Source organism: Erinaceus europaeus, chromosome 3, assembly GCF_950295315.1.
Source record: "Erinaceus europaeus chromosome 3, mEriEur2.1, whole genome shotgun sequence".
In the NCBI taxonomy this organism is placed as follows: Eukaryota; Metazoa; Chordata; class Mammalia; order Eulipotyphla; family Erinaceidae; genus Erinaceus; species Erinaceus europaeus.
This window is the reverse complement of record NC_080164.1, coordinates 137,255,609-137,267,894: the sequence shown is the minus strand read 5'-3', so window position 1 is coordinate 137,267,894 and position 12,286 is coordinate 137,255,609. Positions and strand designations below refer to the sequence as shown.

At 35.7% G+C, this 12,286-nt stretch overlaps 1 protein-coding gene across 20 annotated transcripts in view; it reads left to right on the top strand.

Moving 5' to 3' along the window:
* ADGRL3 (adhesion G protein-coupled receptor L3) overlaps nt 1-12,286 on the top strand; it is an 848,379-nt gene that overhangs the window by 488,786 nt on the left and 347,307 nt on the right. For all 20 annotated transcript variants that reach the window (XM_060188015.1, XM_060188014.1, XM_060188010.1 and 17 more), the window contains exon 6: nt 362-471. In XM_060188015.1, the coding sequence (XP_060043998.1) occupies nt 362-471 (110 nt within the window). The remainder of the gene's footprint in view (nt 1-361; nt 472-12,286) is intronic.

The following is a 12,286-nucleotide window of genomic DNA, read 5'->3' as shown; positions in this document are numbered from 1 at the left end:
TGTTGTATATCTAGGTTTTGGGAGTTTGTTAGAAAGTGAACCACCTGAGATGGAATTAGAGTATACTATGAAAGGAAAGGTCTCACCCGAGTAATGAAGCTGAAGGGTTGTCATTCCACACGTGAAGTCTCTGGACACAGTCTGAAGTGAAGCATGTTGAGGTGGCAGTCGTTGTGTTGCTGAATTGATTTTTATATCTAGTTTTTAATAAATATATATTTCTAATATTTCTTGATGAAATCTAAAACCCCAAATCAACCAAAATCTAATTTAAATACATATAATGGAAATATTAGTATTGATGTTGATCATGATTCAGCTTTGCATAAACTTATTGTCTCTTCTGTTCTTCTGACTTCAGGTGCAATAACAGAACTCAGTGTGCAGTGGTGGCAGGTCCAGATGTTTTTCCAGACCCGTGTCCAGGGACCTATAAGTACCTTGAAGTACAATATGAATGCGTCCCTTACAGTATGTATATTTTTGTTGTTTTCTTATAAAAATAAAAAAGATATTAGACTGTCTTAGGCACACTAGGATAAATTCTCAATGGGAAAAAATAATTGCATACATTAATATGAAAATTGGTTACTTCAAACTTTTAAGAATCATCAATCTATCATTGTAAGAATCAGATGTTTCCTGTATGATCCACAACTTAAGTTTAAGTTTGAATATACCTTTCTGTATACCTGTACTTATTCTAAAACTATTACTGATGGAACAATACTTACACAGTATTTATAAAAAAAAAAAAAACTGATGGAATAGTAAGATAATGCTGTATACTTCCTGGTACAGCAAATTGTAACGGAAAAGACATGTACTTGTAAATCTTAGAGATAAAGAAATTGATATTTAAAAAAATTTATTGGGTATAATTATTCCTAACTTTCTATTTTGAGGAGTAGAAATATTTCCATCATATAGGTAGCAAACTGAAAAGAAAACACAAAGATTACATAAACTTAAACACTCCTCAAAATGCATCTCAGAAAGTGTGCATCCTTTATGTCTTACAGAGTGTATATAGTAATAAAATTTCTTCAGGAGTAACAAAATAAAACCATCAAAAATTGAATTTATTTTTATGTGTATTCATTTTTTTTACTCAGCTACTTAATTATTCATAGGATTCCTTAGTGTAAATCACCTAAGAGATCCTGCATTCTCATATTAGATAGTCAACTCTTCCCAGAGGTAGAAATCACCAGGGATGATAAACAACTCCCCAGGTTCCAACTCTGTTTGGTATCTCAGAAGAAGAAAAGTATAGGAGGATCAGCAAGTTTACTGTGCCAAGAGATCTAGGTTTGTTTCATTCCTGCTTATTAAGCAGCACATTATGTGTGAGCTGTGCATGGTCATGTACTCCAAATGGAAAGTAATTTGGCCAGAGATAAATTTAAAAACTAAAATTTTGAAATAATAGTGAAAAAGCAATTTAATTTTACTTTATTTGTAGCGATTGCAGCAACTTTGTCATAAGTAAAATTTCATAAGCTCTGCCTCTTGGTTATAATTTTAAAAAGCCTAAAATTGTAGATTTTACAGCAAATTCAGTTGAGCTTATGCTTCTTACAGTGTTATCTCTAGTGACCCTATTAGGAAGATTTAAAATAGCTACTGACCATTTACTGCTCATTAGTGATATTTCAAATAATTAAAATTTGTAGACCATTTTGGAACTGGACAGCATAATACAATTCTTGTGAAATATGTAGAATAACAGTCTCCATAGCCCCTGTCCTTTTATTTATTTATTTATTTTTTTGCAGTGCCTTGACCTCACACATGCTTAATTTTACTGCTCCCAAGCTCATATTTTCTTTCAGATATAGTAGCAGAGAAAGATATATAGAGAAACTGAGGGGCACAGCAGTTTTGGAACTTCCTCTTGTGTTGTGATTAGGACTCAACCTGGGTTACAGGCCTGGCAAGACATGCATTCTACTCAATGAGCTATTTTCTGACCCACCAAAATGTGTTTTGTTTTGATTTGTTCTGTTTTGTTTTGTTAACATAGGCAGTGTGTAAGGTCTCACTTCTAATAATATTTGGGGAAACTTCTGCTCATTGTTTTGAAACAAGAAGGTTAAAGTAAGACTGTCAAATTACAGATTTTCTCACAGTTTCTAAAAAGAATTTCCCAGTTATCTCTTCAATTTTCCGTATTTCATTTATTTTCCTTTAAAGATGGCTTCTCAAAATTCTTATCTAAATTCCTTCTGCAATCTCATATACTTAAATCATATCAATATAAATAAAAATTTTTTTTCATGCACTTTCACATAAAGTTATCATGGTTTGTCATTATTTTCCATCATATCATAAATGTCTACAGAAAGGCAACTTTCTTTCTTAAGATCTTATATTTATAGGGGCTGGGTGGTGGTCCACTCAGTTACCATGTTCAGGGATCCCAATTCAAGCCCCCCGATCCCACCTGTAGGTATCTCTCTTTCTCTATGTCTCTCTATCACCCCCATCTCTCAATTTCATTCTGTCTCTGCCCAATAAATAAATACTTTTTAAAGGATCCTGTATTTATAGAATTCTGATAATCCTGAAGATTTGGTAATTTTTAAAATTACCAAAGATTTAAAATTTTTTATTTATTTATTTATTCCCTTTTTTTGCCCTTGTTTTATTGTTGTGGTTATTATTATTGTTGTCATCATTGTTGGATAGGACAGAGAGAAATGGAGAGGAGGGGAAGACAGAGAGTGGGAGAGAAAGACACCTGCAGACCTGCTTCACCACCTGTGAAATGGCTCCCCTGCAGGTAGATAGGTAGGTAGACAGACAGACAGACAGACAGATAGGTTAGTCACACCTACAGCACTGTTTCACCACTGATGAAGCTTGCCTGGAATTGAACCTGAGTATTTGTGCACTGTCTTGTGTACACTGAAACAGGTGTGACACTGCCTGGCCCTTCTGTTGAAATTTTCTTTACAAATGCTCTGTGTGTGTAGATTTCTTAAGGTAATATTGATGGTCATGGTGATTTTTTTTTAAGAAAATATAGAAAAAGATGTCATGAAGTCAAAATTATCTATGTCAATGAAGTGCATCATAATTAATATAGACAAATATTCAGCATAGTTTTAGAAGAGCCAAACCAGAATTAACCAAACAACATGATCCTTTCTAAAGATGTCAATAGGAAACAGAGAAACATGATTGTAGACACTGTAGTGAGGCTACTTTGTTGGAGTATTTTTGTGCTTAATTTTTCTGAACCTGTAAAGTTATATCAATCTTTTTTTCTTTTAATCTTAACTTTTTCCTTGTGTCTGTATTATTTGTTTGGGTTCACAGATAACCTGCTTGGGGTCTGGCAGTGGTGCACTGGGTAAGTGCACATAGCACAGGTACCCTGCTTGTGACTAAATTTGGGACAGATCAATACTTTTCTCTGTTTCTGTCACACATTATTCCCAGTTCTCTCCTCCTTCTCCCTCTCCCTTTTCCTCCCCCTCCCTCCCCACCTCCTCTCTCCCTCTGCCTCCCTTCCCCCCTCCCCCTCTCCTTCTCCCTCTCCCTCTCTGTCTCCCTCTCTCTCTGTGTGTATGTGTGTGTGTGTTGCTTTTCCTCCTTACTGGGAGTTTCTCAGTAGGAGATGACTCAAGTATTCAGGGGTTAAATGTTACCATTTACAGATGTCATATTTTTACCCCCTCCACCTTGCTTTGGACTTCAAACCCGTGTTTTCTCACTTGATTTGTGATTGAAGTTGTGACATCTTTAAGTAAAATTACCTTTATTAAGCCAGTTTGCAGGGATGACTTGTGTTAGGGGAAAAATAATAGAACAACTAACTATCTACTTAGAGTATTTCTGAACAAAGAATCTTTACTTTGTATCATGCTGACATTTTGTCTTTCTTCCATGGCTCACAATTTCATACACATTACACTAAAAAAGTATTTGTCTTCCCCCCACAATCAAGATTTCTCTTGAGTTCTTTGTTCTGTCCTTTCTGACATAAAAAAGCACATATTACTTACTTAGCAATCTTGTGGTGGATTTTCTTTAGAAATGGAGGGAGAAGCACCCAATTTGACAAGCTATTAGAAGTGAATACTTGATCAAACCATCTTTTTATAGCACCAACAGATTTTCTCACCATTCACATAGCCATTTAAATAGTTGTGTGGGTAATTGCTTTTCTGTCAGAAGGGTATTATTAGAATATTAATATTTACAAATAATTAAATAATTTGCATTTTTCTAGGAGGAGGTAGAATTGCAGTTCATTTAAAAACACCATCTATTTATTAATTAAGGAGAGACAGGCAGACAGAGAGAGTTAGAGAATCACTGGCATATGCACTGTTGAAGGCACAGATTGAAGCTCAGACTAGTAAATTTTCATTCTATTACTGAAATATCTCCCTGGCCAAAAAAAATTTACATTTTTCTTAAACCATTTTACACAAATAAAAGTCTTTAAGCATTTAATTATAATTAGCTAAATATATTTTTGCAAGTCTTAAAATACTTTAATATTAGCATGTTTTGCTCTATTATAGAAATAAATAATTATATTTGAATATAATTTGCCATTCTGAAATGAATCCCTCTGTTTAATTTTTAAAATATCACAGAAATATTAAGACATAATTTGAATTCAAGTACCTCTATAATATTTGCAATTGCCTACATATTGAATACATTTGATAACTTTGTGTTGCATGGTTGGAAAAAAAAATCCGGAGTCGGGCGTTAGTGCAGTGGATTAAGTGCACGTGAATTTAACATATATATACCTAAAATATACTAATAAAATTGCTTTCACTACTTAGGAAAACAAGCAAAACTGGACTATATTTCCTTTCAGTTCTAGTTCATCTCCTACATTTTCTGTAAACGATTCATGCATTCATTGGACATTACTATTTATGAATTTATAGGATTTCCTTTCAAGACATCCAGGTTTTATCTTCCTTCCTTCACTAAGTATCTACTGTGTCACTATTCTAAACACTTAGATAATTTTTGTTTCTTTAATAGAGGCAGAGAAGGCAGAGAGGCAGAGAGAGAGAGAAAGGGAGAGAGAGAGAGAGAGAGAGGAAGAGAGAGAGATGTACCATAGCACCAAAGCTTCCTTTAAGCATGGTAGGGTCTGGGTTTGAACCTGGCTTGCACACATGACAAAACAGCACTCTATCCAAGCAAGCTATTTGAAGTCTGGAGTCTATTTCTTCAGGGAAGTTTTTGTAGACGTGACCTTTCGGCTCAATCATAAAGGATATATATTTTAAAGAGTAGGACAATCATTTGCAGCAAACAGGATGATATATAAGAAACTGTGTGATAAAAAACAAATCAACTTAGTGTTTTCTTTTTTATTGTTTTTTTTCTTTTTTAAAATTTATTTATTTATTCCCTTTTGTTGCCCTTGTTGTTTTACTGTTGTAGTTATTATTGTTGTTGTCTTTGTTAGGACAAGAGAGAAATGGAGAGAGGAGGGGAAGACAGAGAGGAGGAGAGAAAGATAGACACCTGCAGACCTGCTTCACCGCCTGTGAAGCGACTCCCCTGCAGGTGGGGAGCCGGGGTTCGAACCGGGATCCTTATGCTGGTCCTTGTGCTTTGTGCCACCTGCGCTTAACCCGCTGCGCTACAGCCCAAATCCCTAGTGTTTTCATAAAATATAAACACAATAGTGACGGGAGATGAACTCTTGGGGAGGCAAGGTAGCAAGCACAGATTCCCAGAAGCACTTTGTTTCTTATGGAATTTATACCCTCATAGTGTGGAGTGCAGAAAAGACAAAGTATTTCTCAATGTAGTTAACTGATATGTTAGTAAAACAAAGAAACAAAACTGCAAACCCAAAAATATCAAAAGTGAATTAATTTAAGTTTTAAAAAATAAATATATGTTTGGGGGTATATTACAAAGGAGGAGCTTCAGAAACAAAGGATGGGAGTGGGGAAGGGGAATGTAAAAGATAGCCAGGACTTATGAAAATAAGATCATATGATTGATAAAGCAAAAAATAACATTTAAACTCTATATTATATTTAGTGTGTTCTAATAGTGCCCTTTCTAATTCTTGTTATGGAGAGAGGAGGGGAGGACAGAGAGGGAGAGTGAAAGACAGACACCTGCAGACCTGCTTCACCACCTGTGAAGCGACTCCCCTGCAGGTGGGGAGCCAGGGGCTCAAACCGGGATCCTTCCTCCGGTGGTCGTTGTGCTTTGCGCCACCTGCGCTTAACCCGCTGTGCGACCCCCCGACTCTCGTATATTTACTTAATACAGTTTTAACAACAATTATTTTTCTTTTCTTTTTTATATTTATTTATTTCCCCTTTTGTTGCCCTTGTTTTTTATTGTAGCTATTATTGCTGTTGTTATTGATGTTGTCATTGTTAGGACAGAGAGAAATGGAGAGAGGAGGGGAAGACATTGGGGGAGAGAAAGATAGACACCTGCAGACCTGTTTCACAGCCTGTAAAGCGATCCCCTGCAGGTGGGGAGCCAGGGGCTCAAACCGGATCCTTATGCTGGTCCTTGTGCTTTGTGCCATGTGAGCTTAACCCTCTTGCTACTGCCTGATTCCCAAGCAACAATTATTAAAAATACTCATTAAAATGTTGAACAGTGTCCACCTGTCACCACTAATATATATAAATAATTTATAATTTCAAAGAAAAGATGGTTTATTCATCATTCAAGTAATGATATAAACATAGTTAAAAACTGCTATGGGAATGCTAAACCATTTAATTTTTATATAAATCAATGATTTTTTTGCCTTTATTTTCAAAACTCATCAGAGTTAACTCATTTTACCTCCCTCAGACCCCCCAGAAAGTTCGTAGTTACTTTTTTTTATAGCTACTTTTTTCCAACTCTAGTATCATTTTATTGAGAAGATGCTGATTTACATCATTGTTGTCAGAATAGCAAGTTCCGTTGTTGCATGGGTGGTTCAGTAGTAGAATTCTTGCTTTCCAGTGTAGTTCCCATAAGGTGGGTGTCAATACATTTTACCCTCCACCAAACCATTGTCCTCCTCCACCATAGGAACTTAAATTCCCAACCTAAGTGTTCCTCACTTCCCCTTTCTGAGTCCCCAAATCTGTTGCAATAGTCTGAAGTCCATTGATAGTTCACCATGTTTTATGCTTTGTTTCTTAGATTTCATCTTCGAGTAAGATAATCCAGTATTCATCCATCTCCTTCTGGTGTATGTGTTCAACATGATTCCTTCTAATTCCATCCCTGTTGTAAATAAGAATTTATTGTTTCTTATAGCTGTGTGGTAATTCATTGTGTATGTATAGCACAACTTCTTAAATCATTTATCTGTTTTTGGACATTTGGGTTATTTTAGAATGCTGGCTATTACAAATAACACTACAACAAACATGGGTGTGCATAGATCTGTTTGGATAAGTGTTTATATATTCTTTGGGTAGATGCCTAGGAAAGGAACAACTAGATCATATGGTAGGTTTATTTTTAATGTTGTCAGGAATCTCCAAACTGTTTTCACAGGAGGTTGTGGCAATTTGCATTCCTATTAACAGTGTAAAAGGGTTCCCTTCTCTCTACATCCTTGCCAGGACTTCTTGTTTCTGTCTTTATTAGTGTAGGATCCATTCTCACAGGATCAAGGTGGTATCTCATTGTTGTTCTCTGAAAATGATTTTGAAGATTTTTTTCCCTGTATACCTGAATAAGAAATATATATTCATATATCTGAAAATAACTTCTTTTTTTTTTTTTTTCATGCTGGAGCTCAGTGCCTGCACCATGAATCCACTGCTCCTGGAGGCCATTTTTTCTCTCTTTTTTGTTGCCTTTGTTGTTGTAGCTTTGTTGTGGCTATTATTGTTATTGTTAATATCGTTCGTTGTAGGGCAGGGCAGAGAGAAATGGAGAGAGGAGGGGAAGACAGAGAGGAAGAGAGAAAGTTAGACACCTGCAGACCTGCTTCACCCCCTGTGAAGCGACTCCCCTACATGTGGGGAGCTAGGGGCTCGAACCGGGATCCTTATGCCGGTTCTTGCACTTGGCGCCATGTGCGCTTAACCTGCTGTGCTACTGCCCGACCCCGTGAAAATAACTTTTTTGGAGAATTATCTGTTTAGTTCTTTATCCCATTTTTAAATCTGTTTATTTGTATTTATGTTGTTGAGTTTTTTTGAGTTCTTTACATATCTTGGTTATTAGCCTTTTGACAGATGTGTGGCATGTAAATATCTTTTCCCATTCCATAAGGTGATGATTATTTTTTCTGAAAAGAAGCTTTCTGGCTAGATTTAATTCCAGTTTGTTTTTTGTTTGTTTGTCTGTTTGTTTTCTCTTACTTTTCCTTGCTATAGGTAGGATTCAAAACTCCTGAGACATTATCAATGCAGACATCATGTGGTGTTTTGCTGATGTTTTCATCTATGTAGTTTCTGGTCTTACATGTAAATCTGTGCTCCACATAGGATTTGCTTTGTGCATGGTGACATGTGGTGGTCTTGTTTCATCCTTCTGCACATTTCTACCTGGTTTTCCTGACCCTGCTTATTAAGGGGACTTTCCTTCCTTCACTTAATATTCTGGACTCTTTTATCATAAATTAAAAAATAAATATGAGGTCCATAAATATGAGGGCTTATTTCTGAACTCTTAATTCTATCTTATTGATTTCAGTGTATATTTTTATTCTAGTACCACACAGTTTTTGATTACTACTCACTATAATCCAAGTTGTAGGTCCGGGAATATACCTTTTTTCTCATTATTGCTTTGACAGTACTTATGTTTTGTGATTACAAATAAACTTCTGCAGAATTTGATCTACTCCTTTAAAGAAGCTCATAGGCATTTTCAGAAAAATTGCATTGTATAATACAATGCATTGTAATTGCTTATGGTAAAATGGTAATTTGATGATGTTAATTCTTCCAATCCAAAATCATTGGATATTTCTTTCCATTTCCTTGTGTCTTATTTCTTTTCAGAGTGATTCAGTTTTCAGTATACAGGTCTTTGTCTCCTTGGTTAGAACTGTTTCCTGAATGTATAAATAATTTTAATGTTTTTGTCACTCGAATTGCTTTATTGATTATTTCCTTTTCCGCTTATTATTTTCTACATTTCTATATTGCCTTATAATTTCCAAGAGTTTTCTACTGAATTTTGTAGGGTTGTTTACATATATAAACTATCATGCCATTTCTCCTCGGAGCTTAGAACTTTTAATTTGTTTCAAAGTTGCTAAAGCAAAAATAATAAAATATCCTGTGTTCATTTATACCACTCACCCCCAAACAAAAATTATTAATATGTAACATAAATTATTTTTATCTCTAGTGCTAATTGATTTTCTACTTTGAGTAGTAAATGATATGAAAAAAATGAACTGTAAAACTAGGGTGATATATAGGACTGGGGAGATAGCATAATGATTATGTAAGGACTTTCAAGGCTGAAGTTCTGGAGTCCCAGGCTCAAACACAACACAAGAAGGCACAGGTGAGCAGTGCTCTGGTAACAAAAAACAAAACAAACAAACTAACTAAATAAGTAAAAGGAAGAATAAAGAAAGAAAGGAAGCAAGGTAGGAAGAAGGAAGGAAGGAAGGAAGGGAGGGAGGGAGGGAGGGAGGGAGGGAGGAAAAGTGTCAATTTCTGTTGATTGTGTATCTCTGACAAAAACAAATTTCTAATTATTCCTTAGGTTCTTTTTCAGGTGCTACCACATATCCCTGTCTATACCTTAACAATTTCTTTCTTTTTTAAAGTTTCTCTTTATAAAAAGGTAACATTGACAGAAACCATGGGATAAGAGGGGTACAAGTACAACTCCACACAGTTCCCACCACTAGAACTCCATATCTCATCCCCTTCCCTGATAGCTTTCCTATTCTTTATCCCTCTGGGAGTATGGACCAAGGGACATCATGGAGTACAGAAGGTGGAAGGACTAGCTTCTGTAATTGCTTCCCCATGGAACGCTAAACATGGTCATTGACAGGTCAATCCATACTCCCAGCCTGCCTTTCTCTTCCCCTAGTAGGGTGGGGCTCTGGGGAAGCAGAGCTCCAGGACATATTGGTCGGGTTGTCTGTCCAGTGAAGTCTGGTTGGCATCATGCTAGCATCTGGAACCTGGTGGCTGAAAGAAGAGTTAACATATATAGCCAAATAAATTGTTGACTAATCATGAACCTAAAGGCTGGAATAGTGCAGATGAAGACTTGGGGGTCTCCATTTTGTAGATAGTTAGTAGGCCTATTATAATTATATTCCAAAGAGCCCATGACTATACTCATATGTTTTTTGTTTGTTTGTTTTTTGTTTTTTCTGAGCCTGACATCTACTATGCAGGTATATCCAAGTTATTGTCTGGGGAGATGATGTCATGGCTGGGAAAAGGACCAGAAAGCTGCAGGGAAGATAGTTTACCATGGTTTTCCTTCCTTGCTCCTTCCGTTAAAAATTCTTACCTCTGGGAGAACTACTGCAGTTTCCAGTGGAGGGAATGTTGTTATGGAACTATGGTGGTGGGAAAGGTGGGGAATTATACCCCTGTTGTCTTATAATTTTGTAAATCAATATTAAATCACTAATAAAAAATTCTTACTTCTTAGAGAATTCCCTTGATGCTCATTTATCAGGAGGAGATCATTTCAAATACCTTTGAAGTGAAATGCATTAATTGCTACAAAGTTTTTATTTTTTCCATTCTGGATTCATTTTCCTGCTTAAGGACTAATAAAATAGCCATCTGCTTGTGTATCTGTCTAATAAAAATTTTATAGCAGTATTTTAACCTTACTTTGATCTGTTACTTACCATGATTTATTTATCTAAAAGAATCAAGCCTATTTCCCTAATAGTACCTGTCCAGTAGAGAAATTTTATTGAGCATTTTTTCAGGGTATTTTTAAAAAAATTAGAGAAATTTTATTGAGAAATTTTATTGAGAAATTTTATTGAGAAATTTTATTGAGCATTTTTTCAGGGTATTTTTAAAAAAAAATTTTACTTTTATTTTTTATTATCTCTATTTATTGGGTAGAAGCAGCCAGAAATTGAGAGGGTAGGGGGAGACAGAGAGGGAAAGAGATAGCGAGATACCTGCAACACCACTTCACTACTTGAAAAACTTTCCTCCTGTAAGTGGAGACCAGGGGTTCCCTGGTCCCTGTGCACTGTAACTTGTGTGCTCAATCAAGTGTGCCACCACCTGGCCCCTCAAGACAAAAATTCTAAGAATAAAATTTCAGTCTATCATGTACTCACCAGTGGTTATATTTAAACACATTCAAATATCTGACTCATATCTCCCTCATTATGAGTAACTTCCTGGCAACAGGTGGCAATTAATCTTTCAAATGATGAATAATAAGTGTAAGTTGAGAAACATGTGCTATAGTGTGTTTTTAGGATTTGACATCATTTTAGTCTTTTTCCAGTATTAGCCTGCATGTGTTTCTAGTACTGCTTCTAATATTTAGTTCCAGAGTTTTTAATAATGGAATTCTATCAACTTCTCCTTGCGAGTATCAGATGATATATTTTTTTAAGTGTTATTTCACCTCATTTTTATCATCAACAATAGTAGGATTAGCTCACTAAAAATCCCACTAACATTTGTCCTAAAGGCATTAAAGATCTAGAGCTGATGATGGCCACTGTAATGTTAATGTAGTCATTTTATTTACATGAATGTAGTCATTTTATTTACATGGTAAAAAGTCAAGATACTGTTTTTCCTCCTCTATGAATAATAGGGATGCTGAGTCTCATTATTTACTAGGAATATCCAAATGAATTTAATGCTTATTAAATGATTTATTTATGTGTTCAGGGAAAGGAAATTAAAATAACTATTATGTATTCACATAAATATTCCACACAGTGGAGTTAAGGCTCTAGGATGCTACTGATGCTTGATAAAATTTTGCTATTATTGTCTTCTACACAATACTATTAGAACATTGAGCCTATTGTTGAAGATAGTAAATTATAAAATTCTGAGTAACAAGCTATAAAAAGTAATTGTAGGGAGTCGGGCTGTAGCGCAGCGGGTTAAGCGCAGGTGGCACAAAGCACAAGGACCGGCATAAAGATCCTGGTTCGAACCCCGGCTCCCCACCTGCAGGGGAGTCGCTTCACAGGCGGTGAAGCAGGTCTGCAGGTGTCTATCTTTCTCTCCTCCTCTCTGTCTTCCCCTCCTCTCTCCATTTCTCTCTGTCCTATCCAACAACGACAACAACAATAATAACTACAACAATAAAACAACAAGGGCAACAAAAGGGAATA